The 23,056-nt window shown below is 43.4% G+C and overlaps 1 protein-coding gene across 1 annotated transcript in view; it reads left to right on the top strand.

Moving 5' to 3' along the window:
• The window catches only part of SH3RF1 (SH3 domain containing ring finger 1), a 164,821-nt gene extending 143,646 nt beyond the window's left edge, over positions 1-21,175 (top strand). Inside the window, exons 9-12 of the mRNA XM_070415454.1 lie at positions 27-286; positions 1,389-1,729; positions 10,925-11,295; positions 19,808-21,175. Of these exons, the coding sequence (XP_070271555.1) occupies positions 27-286; positions 1,389-1,729; positions 10,925-11,295; positions 19,808-19,976 (1,141 nt within the window). The 3' untranslated portion in view covers positions 19,977-21,175. The remainder of the gene's footprint in view (positions 1-26; positions 287-1,388; positions 1,730-10,924; positions 11,296-19,807) is intronic.
• Positions 21,176-23,056: the final 1,881 nt, after the last annotated feature.

Here is a 23,056-nt window from a genome sequence, read left to right as displayed (position 1 = left end):
GGCTGTCTGTTTTTCTGTCTCGGCAGGGCGATGACCAATGCTTCCCAAGCTAAAGTTCCTGTGTCTACTGCTGGTCAGACAAGTCGGGGGGTGACCATGGTCAGTCCCTCCACTGCAGGAGGGCCTGCCCAGAAGCTCCAGGGAAATGGTATGGCCGGGAGTCCCAATGTGGTCCCCACAGCAGTGGTGTCAGCGGCTCACATGCACACGAGTCCTCAGGCTAAGGTCTTGTTGAACATGACGGGGCAGATGACGGTCAACCAGGCCCGCAATGCTGTGAGGACAGGTAAGGAGGAAACCGGACTGGGAAGCATCAGGAAAAGGGTCGTCTGCCTAGTATCAGGTCTTCCGTGACAGATGTTGACAAAAGCAGATGTGATGTAAAATAACAAATAACAGGAAATGGAAGTAGGCAGAGTCCAGGCAATGGCACTTTACGTCTGCTTACTTTGGCCAAGCCTTCCCTGATGTGTAGATCGAAAGCCTGAAAGAGACTAGGCCGATCCTAAGAATGTCAGTAGTATTTGAAAAATAGGACTTCTGTAGCCAGGATCATATGGTCTCAAATCTCACTGTACATCTACTGCAGCCAACCGGTGTGCGGATAATTTTTTATGAATTTAGTCACAAGTCTATCTTAGACCCAGTGGGACCTTAAATCGTTTTCTTTTTTCTATAACATTGAATACCTACCAAGATTCTTGGGTAACAATGGGAGTAAACTGTCACTTCTCTCTGAAAAAAACAAACAAAAAAAACAAAGAAAGAAAATGGTTAATAAGAAGAGAGAATCATTTTAAAAAGGACTGGAGGCCAGTGCAGTTTGACAGTGTAGACCACCATCAGATACTGGCTTCAAGTCTCTCATTCCATGGAAAGGCCTTCTTTCTCTAACTGAAGGGCCTTGGGGTTACAGCTAAGCTTCTAGGCCAGAGATGGCGAACCTTTTGAGCTCGGCGTGTCAGCATTTTGAAAAACCCTAACTTAACGCTGGTGCCGTGTCACATATAGAAATTTTTTGATATTTGCAACCATAGTAAAACAAAGATTTATATTTTTGATATTTATTTTATATATTTAAATGCCATTTAACAAAGGAAAATCAACCAAAAAAATTAGTTCGCATGTCACCTCTGACATGCGTGTCATAGGCTCGCCATCGCTGTTCTAGGCATTCAACAGACTCCAGAGGGGATCTGGAAGGGAAATGCATCCAGAGACCCAGCTAAGATGAAGTGCTTTTGAACCACCACACATCCATTATTTATTGTAATAAATGCAGTAGCAACCTTTCATTATGGACGGATGCAATGAAATGACTCATAGTTTGATGAGCAGCGTTTATTGGAAAGTTGAATCTTACCGTGTTCCCTCCTGTCATTTACTAGTTTTGGCACACAACCAAGAACGCCCTACGGCAGCGGTGACGCCCATCCAAGTACAGAATGCCAGCGGGCTAGGCCCTGCGTCTGTGGGCCTGCCCCATCACCCCTTGGCCTCCCCACAGCCTCCACCTCCGATGGCTGCCATCAATATGGGTCGAGCCAGCGCCCCCTTAGCCTGTGCTGCAGCAGCTTCGATCACCTCCCCCAGCCTCACCTCCACATCCCTGGAGATGGAGCCCAGCAGCCAGATAATGGCCATTCTCTCTGGACTTCCCGCCTCTCCTGACAGCGCTTCATCAGCTTGTGGGAACAGTTCAGCAGCCAAACCAGACAAAGATAGTAAAGTAAGGCCAACATCCTGTTTCTCTGCTGGTGTTGTGTCCCATCATTTCTACTCATGAAGGGACCCGTTCAACATTCCTTCAAGTGCTTAACTGTGTGTGCTTCTGTGCCAGTTGCTAGGTTCGTGTTTCTCTGCATTTCAGCACCCACTAGTTGCCAGGCCCTGTATTAGGTGCTGGGGAGATCACAGTGAGTAAGACTTACTGCTTCTCCACCTGTGGCTTACATCTCATGGAGGGATTTCCTTTCCCTTTCCTCATTCTGTCATCGTTTTGCTGTCCTTAATTCTTCCTGTCCAGTCAGTTTGCTTTTTGTTAGCAGTTCTGCAATAGCTGTATACACTGAGTGGCCAGATTATTATGACCACCCCATCAGTACTTCATTGACACTTCCTAAAATACTGAATATTGAAAACTTCCTAAGCAAATACTCTCAAGGTTTTATTTTTATTATTATTTGCATAACTAATTCACTTCATTGTACTGATGGGGTGGTCATAATAATCTGGCCACTCAGTGTATGTGCAAATAGATGATAGATAGATAGATAGATAGATAGATATTTAACATACAAAGGGGATGAGACTGTTGGTGAGAAATGGTATTTGTGGATTTATTTTTCTATACTATACTTGGTTATAATCAGCATGAATAGTTTTTCTCTTGACTTGAAATTTAGGGGGAAATTATTTTATAAAGCCTTTGATCTTTATAAGTCTCTCATTTGGGGCTGAGTTTCAAAGAAAATATACATGGGAGGCTGTGTTTGAAAGACTAACCTATTGTTGGGTTTGGAGGCAGGTGGTTGGAGCCAAGGGGAGTTGATGGTGATTAAATGTGGACTGAAAGAGAAGAGTGATAACAAAGTCTGGAGAATTGCATTATGTTCATGACCTTTCCACAGTATGTCATGCGTTTCTCCTTTTAAAAAGCCCAGTTCTAGGAAGCTCTAAGGTGATTATAAACAGCCACCTGGTCATTGGTAATGGGTGTTGCTCTATTTAAAAGGTTAGGTAAGCCCGTAAATAGCGCTTTATAAGGAAATAAACTTTACGGCTTACCAAAAAGTTAATATTTAATCGTTGGGTTAACATGAGCGTTTTTGAAAAAGATTGGTATCTGTCCAGCGTTTATAATTAACTACATTAAACTTGCACTCAAGCTGACATGTTCAACTTTGTCAATATCTTTAAAAGAATCATTTCATAGTTCAGATTTTAAAGTTTTGGAACAGTGTGTCTCAGGGCCCTTGTCACTGAGGCGAGCAGGGCGTCTTCAGCTCCTGAATCTCTGAGGCTTGGGAGGGCCTGTGCTAGACAGAATAATGGCTCCCAAAGATGGCCACGTCCTGCTCCCTGAAATTTGAGACTGTTTCCCTCCATAGCAAAAGGAATTTTACAGGTGAGATTAAAGTAAAGGTTTTAAAGGGATTATCCTGGATTACCAGGGTGGGATGTATGTGATCTCAAGGGTCCTCATGAAGGGGAGGCAGGAGGATCAGGGCCAGAGGAGATGTGGCCTAGAAGCAGACATCAGGGTGATTCAAGGGAGGAGCCACAGGCCAAGAAATGCAAGTAGCTGCTAGAAGCTGGAAAAAAGCAAGGAAACAGACTCTTTCCTAGGGCCCCAGGAGGAATGCAGCCTACCAGCGCCTTGATTTCAGGACCTGATTTTTATCCCGAAGTTGTGATAAACCCAGACAGGACCTTACTTGGGTTATGCTGTTGAGCACCCATCCTCAACAGATGGCCACTGGCCCGTTTGGATACCGTATTGACCCCGAGTGCCCTAGCTCCAGAGTGTCCATGCCATTTTCTTTTATTTTGAGGTGCTACGGAGAAATTATTGATCTCCTTCCTTATATGATGTCTTAAAGTATTTCAGGGTCATCTTTTTTTTTTTTTGAGGCCACACTCTTGAAGTTTTTTTTCACTGTTCCTCATCACAGTTTACAAGCTTTCCCTTCCTCCATCTACCTCCTCATTTAATGTTCCAAGTCCACTAGAGACTTTTTCTGATTGATGTCAGCAAGTTCAGTGATTCCACGATTAACATGACCAGAGTGTCACTCAGCCCACATTTGTTCATCCTGTCCACAAGGCACAAGGCTATCGTGGAAGAACTTTTCAAACCTCCGTTGAGATCTGAGTGTCTTTTACGTTCTCCCATCCAAACAGTTCCCCAGTGGCCCCATCGTTTTGGCGCTACTTGCTGTTAGCCAGCGTGTCCTGGAGGAGTCTACTCCTCAGAGTCTCATTTCCTTTCCTAGGTAGACCTTGCACTTCATACACTATTCTAGAATTTTCCAGATGGTCTGCAAAATACATTGTTTTCTTTTTGAAAATTAGGACTACACATGCCCTTCTTTGGCCTGTTGAATTGACCCGATCTCAGGTCCACCAGGATCTAGCAAAGATTATTGGTAGCATTTCAGCTGGTAGTTTCCTTTGTGCTCTGGGGTAAATTCAACCTGCCAAGAGTAGTCATTTGATCTCTAAGTCCCGATCTCTTTATCCATTTCCCTCTTAGCAAGGTTTGTTCTTCCTTTCCCATCTGAAGATTATCCTTGTCTGTCTTATCATCTGAGAACCACCATCTGTCCCAAACAGCAGGTCTGTGTCTTTCTTGTTCTCAGTTCAAACATAACTTTTAAGCAATGTAGGCCTCCACCCCCCAACTTTTTTTTTTTTTGGTCTTTAGCATTTTTGCAACTTTAAGCTCATATGGACCATGCTAATGTTCTTTCATATGGACCCTTCTCTTGATCTTTTTTGTAGGAGTCCTTTAAAAATTTGAGCTCATTAGGCTGCCCCCTGGGGGATCACATCAGTACCTTTAGATGGCTCTACATTTTCATCTGCTGGGGTAATTTGCAATTGTATAGTTAGAATTTTATTCTGGAGAGCCCTCCCTCTTGAAGTATCTTTCCTTTTGAGTTTCAGGTCAAGCATATATTTTCTTTGAACTTTTAAAATCAGTTCTTTTAAACTTTAGAGTTCAAATCTAACTATAGAGAACTTGTCTTTGAGTGCTTACCTCTAAGTTCTCAATGTTTCTGCTTCACCAGCCAAAGCTCTTTACCCCTTACCTGCTCGCTACTTTGCTGCCCCCCCCCACCCCCCCGCCAACCACCATTTGTTGATCAGAATTAGATCCAAAGTTGCAGTTTGTTCAACTTTCTGTGAGATTAATTTATCAGAATGTCAAGGACAAAGTGTATCAGAGATTCTAGTTTCAGTTGAAATCTCCAGCAAATATATAGGTATTTGATCATTCCCTCTTTATTTCTTCTCCTTTTGTCATTTTGTGATCACCCACTGCCTTAAACTGTCCAGACAGTGTCAGGTGTGTCTCCCAAATGATAGCTTGTTAGTTGCCCTCCTCTTTCCTCTGTACCCGAATGCTCTGCCATGGCTACCTCTGGTGTGCCTTGGAGCGTGTACCTTTTCCACGTGCACATGGGACCATTGCAGCTCTGTATCCAACTGAGCTGTTCCATTGAACAATATGTTATTTGAAAGCCCTATATCACAGTCTCAGAAACGTGTTTTTGTCCTTGACTTAAGTCTCTAACTAATTTGGTCTGGTAACTGCATTCTGTGCTTTGATAAGTAGGCATCTGAAGCTCTGTGACATCTTTCCAAACATCATCTCAGTGATGTCTGGTCGGAATCCTGGGCCTTCCTGCCATTGTTGTTGTTCTTTCTATGAGATTTCTGATGTCTTCTGCAGTTAACAGTTTAACAGCTTCATCTGGACATTTTTCTAACTTCATATTCTGTTTAAAGGCTTCATTATTTGGTCAGCTAGTCTCCAGGCAAATGTGTTTGCCAATCCTTACGAGATGCTCATGTATAAGTATGTGGGTGTGTATGTGTATGTGTGTGTGTGTGTGTGTGTGTGTGTGTGTGTGTATATAATTGTGTTTTATTATTAAAAATTTTAATTATACATATTTATTTAGAAGTTAGAGAAAACCTAAATATAATCCAAGAATTCAAAGAAAGTCATTAATATTATTGTGTATATGTGTTTTTCCCCCTAGATACCAAAATATAAGAAATATTATTTTGGTATAGTAAGCTTTCATCTAGAAAATAAAATCGTTTTCTTCAGCAACAATTATGTAATTAACTGTTTTTATATACTCTCTAAATTCTGTTAAAAGATAAACTAGGGTATATTTTACAAATTTAAAGAGTTTATTTGAGCAAATATCTATTAAAATCAGGCAGCGCCCAACCAGAAGTGGTCAGGAGAGCTCACCAACAAGAGTCAAAGGCAAGACTTTTATAGAGAAGGCAGGAAGCAAAGCCAGGAAATTTTTTGATTGGCTATAGCTTGAGCAGTTGCCTTATTTGGGAAAGCCTAGTTGGCCGTTTGTGATTGGTTGTCCTTAGGTTTTGATTTCTTAACCTTGAGGCATTGACAGGTTTAGGTTTTGGTTTGCTACTGCAGGCTGCTCAGGCACTATACAGTGATGGCGAACCTTTTGAGCTGGGCGTGTGAGCATTTTGAAAAACCCTAACTTAACTCTGGTGCCGTGTCACATATAGAAATTTTTTGATATTTGCAACCATAGTAAAACAAAGATTTATATTTTTGATATTTATTTTATATATTTAAATGCCATTTAACAAAGAAAAATCAACCAAAAAAATGAGTTCGCGTTTCACCTCTGACACGCGTGTCATAGGTTCGCCATCACTGCACTAGAAGCACCTCAGTGTAATGGCTGCTAACTTAATTTAGCAGTTTTAACCCTCACATCAGCAGAAGAGAAGAAACCACCTCTACTGCACCACTCTACCCCAAGTGCTTCCATGTCCCACCCCGCCTTCCTGGTCTGAGGATGCTTCAGGAGTCTTCTCTGACGTTGACAGTCCTTCCCAGAGGAGTCAGCAGGAGCGGTGTTGGTTCTCAGCCACATCCTTAATGTTCATGAAAGACAGCATTTTTACAAGAGGTCTCAACATTTAGTGCCTCAAACCTCCCACCCAAATTCCTGAATTCTCTCCCTTGAGCTAACCACAGGTTTTCTTCAATCAATCCGCTAATGTTTGAGGACCTTTGCTATTATTCTCAGTTTTCTTAAGAAGAAGGATCATCTGGTTTTTAATAGCCCATTTTCTTCTATCCTGAACACATGTCCTTGAAGTCCCTATGGATCACTCTTTGCTCACATGGTCTTCCTCTCTCTCCAGTTTTTATTTAGCTGTCAAAAATGAGATGGCCTGGCCCGGCCAGCATGGCTCAGTGGTTGAGCGTCGACCTATGAACCAGGAGGTCATGGTTCGATTCCCAGTCAGGGCATATGCCCAAGTTGCAGGCTCGATCCCCAGTGTGGGCTGTGCAGGAGGCAGCCAGTCAATGATTTTCTCTTATCACTGATGTTTCTCTCTCTCTAGCCCTCTCCCTTCCTCTCTGAAATCAATAAAAATATATTTTTTAAAAACTTAAAAAAATGAGATGGTCTGTGGGCTTCACCATTTCATTTTCTTAAGGAGAAGCCCATCCATACTTCCTGGTAAGTGGTTGGAGTCACTGCTGCTGCCCCGGCCAACAGCTGGGACTCAGACTAGGTCTGGACAGTGCAAATCTGCACGCAGTTTGGCTCATAGTGACCTTGGTAATCAGAGAATGTAAACTGCTTGTTGTCTTGCCCACTACTGTATTCCCAGAGCCTGGCACATTGTTGGCTCATACATGACAGTCATATCTGTTAAGAGAATGAGTGATTGTTACTAGACAGTCGTATGAATTAAATTTTTGAAATTCCTTACCTAAAAACAGTGACTCTGATTATTGGGAGTCTGACTGCATAGATTTTTGATGACCAATGGCCTGGAAGACTATTTACGTTTCACTACTTTCTCTGTACATCTGAGGGCAAGGAGAGGAATAAGAGGAAGATTCAGGGGTAGAATGTGGTTAATTGGCTGTTGCTGGTATGAAATTTATTTTTGCTTGGGAAGGAGCTTTGACTTGATGTTTCCCATATTGTACTCATTTTGTGTCATGTGACTAATAGGAAGATATTAAGTTGAGGTTCAGAAATTATTTTTATATGTAAAATTATTCTTTCTGTTATCTGGTGATTATTTTCTGGCCCAAATAGTTCTTTCCCCCCGCCCCGTTTTGTTTTGTGTTGTTGTTGTTGTTTTGTCTGAGAAGCCATTTTAAATCATCAAATCTTCTGACAAGAAAGTGATGACCATAACATTATTTCGTCTATGAATAATTTCTTGGGAAACCCACAAGAGAAGAATTATTAAGGTTTATGTTCAAAGATATGCCCCCCCTTTTTATGCATGCTCACATTACATTTAAAAAACTGCTGAGATGTAGTCTTTATTAATTCATCTGTAGTTTTCTGCCCCCGGATTTTGAAAAAACAAAGGCTCCGGGAGATGATAAGTATCTGAGTTTGCAAAACGATCTCTTTCATGTGCACCTTGTTCTGCTAACGTAGAAAACATCGGAATATGATATTAAAAGCACAGCATCTGGGAACAGGGCAGCATCTTTGCCATGTGAATACCCAGCCCCTACCCGCGCACTCCACAACAGCACCTAATCCTCCACCGGCTGCTCCTCGGATCATCGGCAGCGGCTGATGATGAGAACACATCCCGAGAAGCCATTAGCACAATCTGTATTTAATGTGTTTAATCATTTTAGATGAACCAAGTCGTCTTTCTTCTTAATCACTTTAGAGGCTGTTCCCTGGGCGCCCTTCAGTTAACTGATATTTTTCTGAGTGCCCAGACTGAGCTTTTAAAGAAACATATCTATAGCTGAGGCTTGCTGAGATTGCAGTTTATCAATGGACTTGATGTTCTCAGTAGGTCTGTGGGGGTCTGGGGATTAGAGAGTGCTTTCCTGCATCCTGGCAGAAACAGCTGGAAGCTGAGGCTGGCTGCTGCTTTAGATGTGGAGCCAGTGAATGGTATTCTTTCCCTGCCCATTTTCCAGCCCCCCAGACCTCAGGCTCCTTAAAGAAGTGTTGCCGCAGCTCCAACAGGCTTCCATCAGCCCACTTCATTGGCCATTGTGTAGAGCAGTGGTTCTCAACCTTCTGGCCCTTTAAATACAGTTCCTCATGTTGTGACCCAACCATAAAATGATTTTCATTGCTACTTCATAACTGCAATGTTGCTACTGTTATGAATCGTAATGTAAATATCTGATATGCAGGATGGTCTTAGGCGACCCCTGTGAAAGGGTCGTTCGACTGCCAAAGGGGTTGCAACCCACTGTAGAGGGAAGTCTTTATCGCCACTGGATGATCCAGAAATAGCCCCTTCCTTTAGCCCTGGGATGCGCTAAATATTTCCCTTCCTCCCACCTGCCTCATGCTCTTGCGGTCTTGGCCTCTCGGCTCAGGAGGTGCCGGGCTCTGCCCCAGGCAGGCACTGGGTGTGATGCACAGGCATATGAGCTCCAGGCACTGCGCTCAAGCAGGTCGTCCAACTTTATAGGCTCATTTATTGGAATGCATAGAGTAACCCATTGGCAAATGTGAAGTTAGTTACATGAAGCAATAGCTAGGAAGGTGCGTTGAGGCCAGGCCTTAAAGAGAAATGCAGAAGGGTCTTCCTCTGGCTGGGGTGGGGAGGAAGGGGGTCCGCCATTGATGGATTGGCTCTTCTTGTCTGCAGCCCCCATTGGGCACGGACAGAAATGTCTTGCCCCTCCTCTGTTTCTGACCCAGGAGTCAGCACACACCGTGAGCCACGTTACGATGGTAAACAGGCCTGTGGCGCAGTCTCCCCAAGTGCCTTTCATTGTCTGACAAATGATTACGTTTGTCGCTTCCTTTTTTCCTGCCATTCGGTGTCGAATGGAACTATGTCATTATGGAGTTGAACTCTTCCCCAATGGATTTCCACTGGATATGAACTGACTCATATTCCCAAGAAAAAGTTCTTATTGTTATATCTCCTTCTGGGCCCCTCATAATTCTATTTTTCTATTAGTGGACCTTAATAATAATTCCCATTTGTCTATAGAGTTTTCTAAAGAATTGATTCTATACGAAATGTTTTATTTTCAAGCCATGCTTCCATTCAGATGACTTTATAATATAGTTGACATCTTAGCAAAGCAATATAAAATGATGATTGTTACCTATGTTTAGTCATCAGAAAGAACACTGAGCCCTGGCCGGTGTTGCTCAGTTGGTTGAGCTTTGTCCTGTGCACTGAGAGGTCATGGTTCGATTCCTGGTCAGCACACGACAATGCTCAATCCCCAGTAGGGGGCGTGCAGGAGGCAGCCAGTTGATGTTTCTCTCTCTCTCTTCCTCTCCTTCCCTCTCTCTCTAAAATCAATCAAAAAGTATTTTTCTTAAAAAAAAAAAAGAACATTAACATTTAAGGCTTGGGAATGAAGGGGAGCTGGCTCAAGATCTGGTTTACCGAGAGGAGCAAAGAGCAAAGATGTCAAAAGAGACAAAGATTCAAGAGAGAGCTTCTGTGGAGTGCTATTGCTGGGGAAAATTCTTATGTGTGAACTTACTTGCAAAAAGAGACACGGTGGTTTTTATTGTACTGAAGCTTTCTTTAACTCTTTGTAGAATTGCTTTTGGCTTTCTAAACAAGGAGATATTTGCACAATGGCAATGGTTTGACTTCTGTTGTTTTTGGCTTATTAAATTTTATAAGGATGGCATGTGAGAAGTAGGTTAGCCCTTAACTCTGATCAGGACATCACTATGATAAATATAAGAAGTCAAGTCTGCAGGTAGAGAGTAAAATGCGATTAGGTTTGTGTTTAATTCAGCATGCAAAAACTAGAGACAGGATAGGCCAAATTTCAGGGAATTAAATCCATAATGGGAGATCTCCATTTTGTTCTAAAAATAACTGCTTCTGCCTTCACCACATCTGAGATGTGAATCGGTGAGTTTTTTTGCTTTACATCTTTTTCATCTGCTTATCCTACCTCAGTAGAAGGTAGTGATGAACAATGGAATACCCCAAACAAGTAAAAACTTGCAGGCAGAAAGGGAGAAGAAAGAGAAGCAAATGGTCGGGTTAATACCACTCAGAATTGACAGGTAGATCTTGGATAACCAAATAGCCACAGGAAAAATTTTAAAAGATCAAATCAGAAGTTGAAACTGTAGTGCCCTACAGATTATAACACAATGGTACTGTCAGTTTTCAATTAATGCCCTTTTTTTTCTTTTTCTAGAAAGAAAGAAAGGGTTTGTTGAAGTTGCTTTCTGGCGCCTCCACCAAACGGAAGCCCCGAGTGTCCCCTCCAGCCTCACCCACCCTGGAAGTGGAGCTGGGTGGCGGTGGAGGCGGCAGCGAGTTGCCTCTGCAGGGAGCAGTGGGTCCCGAGCTGCCGCTAGGGGGCGCCCACGGCAGGGCGGGCTCCTGCCCCATGGATGGAGATGGTCCCGCCCAGGCGGTGGCTGTGGGAGCAGCTCTGGCCCAGGAGGTCCTTCATCGCAAGACTAGCTCCCTGGACTCTGCCGTTCCCATCGCCCCACCTCCACGACAGCCGTGCTCCTCCCTGGGCTCCGTCATGAATGAGTCTAGGCCTGTGGTGTGTGAAAGGTGAGTTCAGTGTTTTTCCAGCAGAAAACTAAGAAATGCATGACAAGTTTTATGCTGGAATATTTATCCTGACATTTAAGATATTTTCCCACATCCTCCCCTCCGTTTTTTTTGAGCTAAGTATGTAATAACAACCAAGCATTGGCTTTCTTTTACCACTTGCTGGAACATACTCTAGTCCAGTAATGGCGAACCTATGACACTCGTGTCAGAGGTGACATGCGAACTCATTTTTTTGGTTGATTTTTCTTTGTTAAATGGCATTTAAATATATAAAATAAATATCAAAAATATAAATCTTTGTTTTACTATGGTTGCAAATATCAAAAAATTTCTATATGCAACATGGCACCAGAGTTAAGTTAGGGTTTTTGAAAATGCTGGCACGCCGAGCTCAAAAGGTTCGCCATCACTGCTCTAGTCCCTGCTTTTCCCTCCTGTGTGTCTTTCACGGGTGTAGGCCTCCCGCCTTCTTTTTGTGTATTTTCTCCAGACAACCAATCCAGAATGGTACCTTAGATGGAATTCGTCAGTCACTGGAAACTTGTTCATATCTATCCCTTCTTCTTGCTTCTCTTCTGTCGCCAGCAATTGCGCCCTTGTGTCATCCTTTGCCTTTTTTCACTAGTACCTGCTACTTGTAAAGCAACCAGAGAATTCCACCAACTAAGAGGATTCTCTTTTTATTCTTCCTGAGCCAGAAGAGAGTGGCTCTGTTCTTGAGACCTGCCACCCCTACGGACCCAGGGTCTTGGCTCAGCAACACTCGGAGCAATGAGCCCTGTTTGAGGGATTCTGGCCTTGAATAACAATTACAAATGTGAGCAGATCTGTTTGATACAGTCACTGGGGGTCTAGGAGTGCATTAGGAAAGAAAATATACTTATACAAATATCTGCTAGGATTCTATGAACTGAAAATGAAGCACTGTTGGTGCCACAGGAAAACATCGTGAAATACACTAAAAATAGTGGACTGTTTTCACATAACGCATAAATATATGAATATTTTTTTCAGAGTGTCACCTGGTTCATTGTTTCTATAATCTTTAGGCCCTGTGGCCCTGCATTTCATAAGCAAAGCAGATTTCTCATTTGTGGAGATGGTGCCTTTTAGATAGAATTTCCTATTGCGGATTCAAAATCTTACTATCCAGGTGTTCCGCTTTAAAATGACTTAAATGCTCCTAACTCAGTATTTCAGATGAACATTTGTACCCACCAAAATCTGAAGCCTTCATTCATATATTTTGGGGCATATATTTTTTTTCTACCCATAAATAAACTGCAAAAGAATAAACGTCAAGCAACCTATGTACATTAAGTACAAAGAACACAATTTATTGTGTGTTTTTATAGTGAGGCGAGGTAATTTTCTGTAATTGTAATCCTTACAAAACCAGTCTTTGCCCATCGGTGAAATCATTCGGCCCCTTCCCTGTCTGCTGTGCTCTTGGCGAAGCTTTGGGATTTTGTCCTGAATGCATGCCCTCCTTTATTCTGACAGCAGCCTCTTTTCCTGCAGCCTCACTCTGCTTTCCAGGGATGGAGCCTCTGTCCCTGGAGGGAGTCCAGCGACTTGTTTACTTTCTTTTGGCCACAAAGGCTCCTCCTCTCCCCACCCCCAGGCATTGAGCTGCAGTTTTTCCTTCGTGCCTTGAATCACTCTCTTCTTTTTCCTGTCATTTGGGGTGTTTGTGTGACTGTTCTGAGTGCTCATTCACTTTGCCCGGACTCTCCCTTGGCACTGGCCCGGGCACCGCTCTCCCGCCCCCTTTTATGTGTTCCTTTTTAGTCGCCAGATGTCCTCCATCTCTGTGGCTTCTGCACTCCAGCCCCTTCCTCTGAGGGGAGCTCATTTCTTGCAGCAGGCTCCCGCTGTTCAGTGCCCCTGAAAAGGGGAACAGACAGGTGACGGCGGTTCAGGGAGTGCGGGGCGCACATCAGAAGGGGAACGCGGAGACTTTGATGATGGGACAGATGGGCACGGGCAGTCTGGAATTCCCTGGCACTGTTTTTTATAGGACCATTTCCATTTTTTACAAGTAGGAAAGGGGCCTTTGGGGAAGACTTCTGCCCAAGTTTATATTTTTATAACCCACATGTTCAGTGGAATATTAAATGCAATAGCCTGACCAGCTTTTCACAGCCCCTTTTGCCTTCCTACCATGATGGCGATCATATTTATTTAACTTGGAGTCTTCAGTCTGCCTGGCTCTAACAACGAAGGGAAAAATGTGTGGAAACAAGTAGTAGGGGAAAACATCCTATTATTCACCGAGGATGACATTTTTTTTGCCAACTGTATCATTTTAATATTTCAAAACTTTCAGCACAAAAGTGCTTAGTGCTAAAAATGAAGGGAAAATGTACTTTCCCATCAGTATGATTCAGAAAGAGTTTCAGGATCCTGGATTCCTTGATTCACAATCTAAATATCCACAACTCCTGCCCTAACAGTAGAGAATACCTGTGGTTCTCTTGGTAGAATTTTTACTGATAAAATTTCATGGAACTGTTTTTCAATGGATAGTATTGGCACAGTACGAGATAGGATCCAGCTGCAGATTATAATGAGAACAAGCATACAATTTCTTCTCAAACCCCATTCCATAGATCTCTAGAGGAAAAGACTGTGACTAGGGCAGCCTGCGCTGTCTGTCAGAGAAAGAAGCCTCCGCGTGATAGGAAGACTAAAAGAGTCTCACAGTGAGGAAGGAGGGACCGTGGGGTGTGTTGACAGGTCCTGGTGTCAGCTGAGAGGATTCTCTGAGGAACAAAAGGATTCTTTTGTGTTTGTCTGAGAGGCTGAAGAAAACAAGCAAGAAGTAACGCTCTCTCCCGGAGGCAGCAAATGTATAATTGATGACAGCAAAAATAATAGAGCAAGTATTTGGGGCTCTACTGTCTTAGACGGATTGAGGGAAAAAAATAATCAGACATTGCAAACAGAAAATGGAAATAAAATATTTCAGAAGAGATGGAAAATAAAAGAAAGCATATATGACAGCTTTTTTTTCTTCTAAAAAACACATAAATAAAGGGCTTAAGGAGACATAGGCAAGTCATCTCTGTGTATATTTGTAAGTTTAGGAATTAAATTGATAACCACATACCTATAAGCCCATCTCCTAAATTAGAAAAGAACCTGTGATCTTTGATCGGGGATTAAACGAAAATACTAGGAAACATACAAATTGGATAGAGTTGGACTTACAGAGAGGTAGTCGGCTTAACCAGCACGATCAATTTGAGTCGGTGACAATGAACCCACAGGGTGAAGCAATGGACATAATTTGCTTGGACTGCAAGCAAACTGCAGAGAGAGCTCGTATGGTTTTGCTAGTAAAATACTTAATTGGCTGTTAGATTGTTATAGCAACTAACAGAAAGCAGTGAATGGTTACCCACCCAGACCAGGGTGATGGGCAGATGCTTCCAAGAGCCACCAGGGACCCAATTTGGGCTATACCAGGGGAGATTAGAAACAAAAATGTATCAACGACAGAGAATGCAAGAGAGGCCAGAAAAAATAAAGGAAATGGAAAATGTATACTAATAAAGATTGCAAGTGCCCATTTAGATCGAAGCCAGAACACCACAGCCCAAACCAGGAAGACGGGCATTGGGAAGCCAGTGGAACTTCTTTACATAGCAAACTTCTATTCCTCCCATTCCACACGGAAACTGTCGCCAGAAACTGAGCCAGGGTCCACCAGCCACAAGGGGCAGAGGCCCATCCACAACCGCGTCTGTGAGCCACACTGCCTCCCAGGGGCTCCGTTCAAAGGGAGCAGGGGGTACTTTCCAACAACCACAGTACCATTTTTCTCTAATCTTTCCATTATTTTTATTCACTCATTCATTCATTCATTTATTTTTAACATTGTGATAAAAAATATGCCATTCCTTCCATTTCAAATTCAGTGGCATTGAGTACTTCCACAATGTTGTATAACCATTGCCACAATCCATTTCTAGAACTCTTTCATCATCTTAAACAGTTTCATCTTAAACTGAAACTCTGCGCCCATTAAACACTAACTTCCCATCCCCTCGCCCAGCCCCCATCAACCACCTTCTACTTTCTGTCTCTATGAGCTTGACTAGTCTGTGGATGTGTGAAATTGGGTGATATTATCCTTTTCTGGGTGGCTCACTTAGTATAATATTTCAAGGTCCATCCATGTTGTGTATATGTGTCAGAATTTCATTCCTTTTTAAGGGGCTTCATACATTTTAAAAAGTAGTTTTGCTGTATAATGAGGCCTTTCCTTTTTGTCATTCAGCATGCTTATTAAGAATTATCATATGTGCTGTGCTAAGTAGCATGAGACGTACAAGTGAATTACCATCATCTCACCCCTCAAGCAGCTTACAGTCTAGTAGAATAAATGTACTAGGGAATTAGATGGCAATAATACCGTGTAGACTGGGCCAAGTGCCATAAAAAACATACACGAGGCCTCTGGAATCTGGTCAAACATGAAATTACTTCCAGTCATGGGCCTTGAGAAGGTCTCACCGGGGAGAATTGGAGGGCCTGATTGGGTCTGGATGGGCAGAGAGGTCGTCAAAGGGAGTTCCCCGTGAGTAAACGCCTTTTAACTCACTACAATCCATGAGCCAAGGTATGGAGTCGGGGAGGTAAAGGTCATATTTGGGGGACATGTTCAGGTTTAGACAAGTGTTTGGTACGCTCATGGAGATAGCAGTAACTACAGCTATGAAGAAGAGGCCGGGTCATGAGGGCCTGAGGATTAACCTTGCAGGCATTGAAAAGATGGGAACAATTTTTGAGCGACAGATAGCTGCCAATGGAGTTGACAGTTAAGGAAGTGAACGTGTTCAGTGTAGAATGGAGTGGGGACCGGAAGAGATCTGAGGCAGGGAGGACAGGTAGGTTATTTGCCCAGGTGGGAGGTATGAGTTCGTCCACAAATGATGGTGGCCGTGACCATAAAGAGGAATGGATGGGGTGCAGATTTTGAGGGTGGATCAGCAGGTCCCATGGAGGTCATGGGAGAGAAGTCTTTGACTCCTGAGGTTCAGACCCTCCCAAAAGCCCTATCCCACTGAAGACAAGCATGATCCGAGTGAGGCGCAGGGTGCAGCCGCAGACGGGAAGGGCCGCCACAGCTGCGCCTCACATCTGTTTGTTGGTCTGTAAACTTCCTACTTGGCAAACCCGCACTGTGCCTGAGATGGCTGGCCAGTTGTGCCCAGGATTTGGCTTTAAGAGTTCGTATTAGGAATCTGTATGCAAACTACTTCACAAGGCTCCAGGCCAGAATCGGAGCTGGACGATTTCTAAGTAGAGTCTGTGCCTGCTGCACCTGGGAGTCTTCATGCAATCAAGGCTGTGTCACAGTTTCCATTATGCGCATGGTGTCTCCTTCCACCCCCCAGAGGCTTAGAACTTAGCAGCAAAAATGTGCTTCCCCTGGGAACGGAGCAGGAAGATTATGTTCTTAGCCCGGCAGCAGTTCTAGTTCAAAAAAATGTTGACGAAATTGGTTTAGTGCATTTTGTAAGATGCAAATATTCATCTAATTCACTTCAAGTTTCTCGAGAACTATTTTTGTTTCATTTTTCCCTTGAAGGCAGCTCGCAGAGAACTGGTGGGGAGCACATTTCATCAAACATCTACTCTAAATGGGATCTGAGTCACTTGTGCACTTTTTCCCCCAGAATTATAAAGCTTTGCTTAAATTTTAACTTTCCCCAAATGGCAACTATTTACATTGCTTTTTACATGGAATTTTAGCATGTTGGCAACAGACTTGAGAAATCTCATTTGGATTCCTTCCTTTAGATAAGTCCAAGAAGAAAGTATTGGTCTTGCTTTTACAGATGTAAAGGTTTAGAAAGAATTCCAAAACCTTAAACTACACCATTCTAAAGTTTGTCAAGTCTCGTTATCAGGCAGTTTTCCTTTAGTGTTCTGAGTCTGTTTCTTGGGTAGAGGTGGCCAGCTACTGACTGGCCCATTCTTCATCTCCTTGGAGCACCAGGCCCCTGCCTGCTTTGGCCGAATGATCATGCTGGGGTGTGAACTATGTGAGCATCACACTTATGATCTCACTACATTACGTGATAACACCTGTTTAACTCACTACAGTCCTACTCTACAGACAAGGACACTGAGACCAAGACATCTGAGATAATTGACCCAAAGTTAATCTGCTCCAAATGACCTTCACGGCTGTGTCAGACCCTGGGCCAGGGATCTCCCCAATGCCATGCCTCCGCCCTCATCCTATGTTTGGTTGAACCCTTAGCCTTGTTGTCTATAAATATTCATGTTTGAATTGGCTGAACCTTTTTTTTTAGAAACAATAAGCCAGCCCCCTTGCTGTGCGTTTGCTTCAGATCTTGGAGGATAATTCGCTCTGTTGCCCAAAGTAGCTCTGGAATTGTTTGGGCAGCCACTAGACCAGTGATGGCGAACCTTTTGAGCTCAGCGTGTCAGCATTTTGAAAAACCCTAACTTAACTCTGGTGCTGTGTCACATATAGAAATTTTTTGATATGTGCAACCATAGTAAAACAAAGACTTATATTTTTGATATTTATTTTATATATTTAAATGCCATTTAACAAAGAAAAATCAACCAAAAAAGTGAGTTCGCGTGTCACCTCTGACACGCGTGTCATAGGTTCGCCATCACTGCGACCTTTGCAGAGATGCCTTTCTAATAGAGTAATAGCCTGGGACTCTCCCTATGGTCCTTCTTAATGCGAATAGATTCTGTTTCTTATGGGTAGGAGATTGGTGAAACTAGCCATCTTCTGAAAGGGCTAGGCTCTGATGGGCTTTATGAGTTCGGGGGCAGTGTATAGAATTTGTTCTGCCGGTCATGTGTTAAGCCATAACATTATTTACTTACAGTCAGGAGTGGGTCCTATAATCTACTGCCGTGTAACAAGTTACCCCAAAATTTAGTGGCTGAAAGCAGTAAACAGTTATTATCTCACAGTTTCTGTGGGTTGGGAAGTTGGGAGCAGCCTATCTGGGTGGTTCTGGCTTAGGATATTTCTCGAGATCACACCCCGCATGTCAGCCTGAGCTACAGCCATCTGATGGCTTGACTGGGCTGGGACTGCCTTGCCCGGTGGCCCACTCACATCACTATGGGCGAGCCAGTTTTGGTTTTTGGAAAGACACCGCAGGTACCCACCAGGTGGTCCTCTCCATAGGGATGATGGATTTTATCACAACATGGCCGCTTGCTTTTTCCCAGAGCACGTGATCCAAGAGAGAGTAAAACAGAAGCCGCATGCCTTTTATGACCCGGCCTCCAAAGCCGCACACGGTCATTTTCACGGTGGATGATTGCTCACACCGTGTGTCACCATCATCGTGGGAAGAGGCTACACTAGATGTGACTACCAGGGGGCAAGGCTCCCTGGGGCCAGCTTGGAGGCTGACAACCATGCACCACCGTTTTCCCCTTTGGTTGGGAGAAGCAGGAGAGGTGTGAAGGGGAGCATTAATGCTGGAAAAACAAAAAGGGATAAAAGGATATAGAGCATAGCCCTGGTTGGATGGCTCAGTGGTTAAAGCGCCATCCCACGGACCAAAGGGTTGTGGGTTCGATTCCTGGTCAAGGTCATGTACCACTCTCTCTAGAAATCAATGGAAAAAATACCCTCGGCTGAGGATTTTAAAGAAAAGGATATAGAGCATAAAACAACCCCCACTCCCCCCCTCCTTTTCTGGCTTCCGTGGCTGCTAACCATCATTTTGCAGAAGTAGACCAAGGAGCATGGAAATGGGGTAGATAACATTAAATCAACAGGGCTTCTGGGGTTTATAAGTGGTAATGACTCCTTTTCCTGCTAATGGGAGTTGGGAGCCAGTGGAGAGCAGACACAGTTGCTGCACTAATAGAGATCCGAATGTCAGCCTTGTTCCTGATTGTGCTGGACTGAACTTGTGGCCACAGTCTTCCCCTCCCTGCCTAGACCTTAGGACAACCTGCCCGAGGGAGAATTTGAGTGTGTAAAGCAGGTGAGCTTCCTTCGATTTGCCGCCTCGCCCCTGTCAAGCCCCAGTGTCGGACACAGAGAGGCCGCCTTGGAGACCCAAGTCCAGAAGGCAGGCCTGAGCCTGGCCACTCGAGCTGACAGCATGAAGGAGAGGCCGGGCACGGCCCCTGGGCCTGAGGCAGGCAGAGCAGAGAGCGCTGGCGCCATCAGTGTCCCCAGTCAAATCCACTCCTTTTCTCTCGAGAAAAGAGAAGGACAATACGCTTTTTCTTCTGTGCTATAAACGTTTGAGGGGGACAAGATGGCTCTCTGTCAAGGGCATTCATATAAACCAGTCCGGGTCATCCATTCAGTATAGCCAAACCGTCCATACCAAGTCTCTGCTTCACAGCGCACAGTTGTATTTTGAGTGGTTTTACAGACATTATCAACAAAACCCATGCTGCTTCCCCTTCTGCTTGTGCACACCATTCTTGTCACTGCTTGCAATGGCCTCCCCTAAAATCTCTCTCTCTTTTCCAGGCACAGGGTGGTGGTGTCGTATCCTCCTCAGAGTGAGGCCGAACTTGAACTTAAGGAGGGAGATATTGTGTTTGTTCATAAAAAACGAGAGGACGGCTGGTTCAAAGGCACGTTGCAACGCAACGGAAAAACCGGCCTTTTCCCAGGAAGCTTTGTGGAGAACATCTGAGGAGACGCACCTTGGGAAGGCTTCAAATCCTATCACTCCACAAGATAGCACAGCGCGATGTCACGGGGAGAGCACATCGGTGGACTTCTGGGTGGCCGGGAGACGAGCGGAGGACAGGCGTGTGACCCCAGGGCCCCAACACATGTAGACCAGCAAGCGGCGTGACGAGAGCGTGGTTGTGGGTTTTGTCACTCTGGATTCGGATGTGGAAGGTGTGCCTTGTACTGTCTGATTGACTACACAGAGGAACCTTTTTTTTTTTTTTGAAGATATATAGCTAAAATGGACAATTGTTTACAAGGCTTAACTAATTTATTTGCTGTTTTAAACTTGAATTTTTCTCGTTATAGATCAATTCTTTGGGTTACGATTTTAAGGAATTATTAATTTATGAAATGATAGCCAAGGAGAAGCTGGATTCTCTCCTGTTGAGAGCAAGAGATTCTTTTTAACAGAGAATGAACTCCCCCTTCCCCACACCGGTGTTTTTTTTGCCTTTTTTTTTTTTTTTTTGCTTTTGCTTTTTCAAGACAGAAATGCCAGTTCTCTGATTTGGTTTTCCTCTTTGGGAAACCAAAATGTGCAACTGAATCAGTACCAATAAGGGCCTGGGGTTGGGAGACAGAAACCTGAGAAAAGAAACGTTAACGATTGCTTGTCTTTCTGGTTTGATCAGGAATCGCCTTAAGACCTAGTCCTCGATTTAATTTTGTGGGTTTTTTTAATTTTCCAAGAGTGAAAGCAATGAAGCGATAAGGAAGAGTAAAGCACAACCCTTGAACAACAACAAAAAAATGTATTCAGAAATCAGTTTAGTTTTATAAGAGAAGCAGCTCGATTTCATTGGTTGGCAATTGGAAAATCTGAAGTTGGACTCCTGTCTGAGAATGGCTGTGAAATGTCGTGTGCCCGTTTTACCTGAAGTGGTCTGCATGCCCAGGACACAGTGAAGCGTTTGTGAGGTAGTGGTGGTCCGTGATGCCCTCGTGCGGAAGTCAGTGGCTATGAGAAACACTGTGAAACGTTTACATACACCCATCGTGAGTCCTTTCCCACGTGTGCATGTGGCTGGGTGGGTTCCCACAGTAATGTCTGCTGTGCATGGTCTGTATATTTCATTGCAATTTCCTGTCGAGGTGAGTTTGTGCTCGGAATTGACCGATGCAGGAGCTGGAAAATAAACAGTACTCTTTTCTCTACCCCAAAGCCACTACTGACCAATTTCTCTGAGTACACTCCCTCTCTCCCTGGCCAAGGTATCCATCAGCCATGACACAAGTGATTAGTGAAAATGGGCCTTTATCCGTGCTCCCAGCTGCGGAGGGATGTCAGGGGTGAGCCAGGAGGCCGCTGCTCTCACTGTTCTCTCGCAGCCCTGGGAGGCTTGGCCGAGGGAGGGTGCCCACACCTTACAATTGTGGCGGGATCCAGCTGAGCCTGTCTTTTTATATCCGTTCTTTGATGTCATCGGCCTCTTCTACCCATTTCATTCCCGTGCCACGCAGTCGTGGGTCTGAGTAGTCCTAAAAAAACAAAACAAAAAGAGGGAAGACAGCCTGGGAGTGAATGAAATCATTGCCACAGTTTCCTCATGAGCAAACAAACACAAAAACCTTTTTATTTCTTACTTTTAAGAATTACAACTGGGAAATAGAAACATGAACAGAAAAGTCTTCTTGCAACAGCAGGAGGTTTCATGGTCTTAAAAAGATATACGATGTGGTTGAAATGAAATCATTCCTAAATTAACCATTTTTTTTATAAGACACTGTACATTATGTTCCTGTGTGTTGAATTTTTTAAAAAATACTTTACTTGGATATTCATGTAATATATAAAGGTTTGGTGAGATGAACTTTAGTTAGGAAAAAAAAAGCTGTCATCAGCTTTCATCTGTGTAAGTTGACACCAATGTGTCATAATATTCTTTATTTTGGGAAATTAGTGTATTTTATAAAAATTTTAAAAAGTAAAAAGACTACTACAGGTTAAGATAATTTTTTTACCTGTCTTTTCTCCATATTTTAAGCTATGTGGTTGAAGTACCTCTGTTAATAGTTTCCTGGTATGAAGTTGGTTAAAATTTCATCTGTTAATAGATCACTTAGATAATATAATGTATGGGTTTTTCTATTGGTTTTGGGGGGAGACAATAGCTGGAGATTTTGTAACAGGGGCTTGTTACACGTTGATAGGGTGATGATTAAATTGCCATTTATCATGTTAATAATTTGAAGACTGGAGAAAAGGTTCAAGATTAAAATTTGATGTTCATCCTTTACATGCCCCTCGTGTCAGTCCTTAAAATTCTTCTCTTTTTTCTTTTTTTTATCTGGGACATATTTTACTTAGTTTCTACTTCATGCAAAATTTTTTGCATGCACCTCGAACAGAAAATGTCTACAATAATCGTTTTGGTGGTTTTACTACATTTTCCCTCTCCGACTAACAAACGTTCTTTGGTTAGTTCCCCCAAGAAGTGTACAGTCTTCTTAGAGCTTGTGGAGTTTCACCAAGTGTAATCCTTCTGCTCCCTCCCCCTTGCTATGGTGACTGCATAGTCTGGACCACTCACAGCCTTGTCTTAGCCATAGAAAGAGCGCCAGACCTGCAAGCAACTGTGTGGTGACCCATGGGCCTCAGCAAGGCCTGGGAACATAACGTGTGATTTTAATCTTTCATGGAATGCCAACAAGTCGTAAGGTTAGAAGGGCCATGTATGTCATTAGAATATATTTTCCTCTTTTAACTTTCAGTTTCTATCAAATTACTTATCAGAATGAAAAATCAGGAATTCTAGGTTGTATCAGAGCTTTGCCAAAAAATCTCTCTTTGTAACCGCTTGGATAAGTCAATTATTATTTAGTTTCTTCCGGTTGCTGCTCTGTGTACCTCCCTGGGTGAAGATGAGCAAAGGAGACAGTGTCACTGTTTTTGAAAAGTGCTATTTTAATATGTGGCCTTACTTTGATCTCTGGTTTCAAATATTTCATCTCCCTCCCTTGGAGTATATGCATATAACGCCTTTACTGGGGTCTAATTGGATTTAGAAGGAACAAAGTAAGGTGATGTTTCCAGCT

This window comes from Myotis yumanensis, unplaced genomic scaffold, assembly GCF_028538775.1.
Source record: "Myotis yumanensis isolate MYYU_CA2020_CCGP unplaced genomic scaffold, mMyoYum1.0.hap1 SCAF_5, whole genome shotgun sequence".
Taxonomy (NCBI): Eukaryota; Metazoa; Chordata; class Mammalia; order Chiroptera; family Vespertilionidae; genus Myotis; species Myotis yumanensis.
The sequence above is the reverse complement of the archived record's forward strand: the minus strand, read 5'-3'. Positions and strand labels throughout refer to the sequence as shown.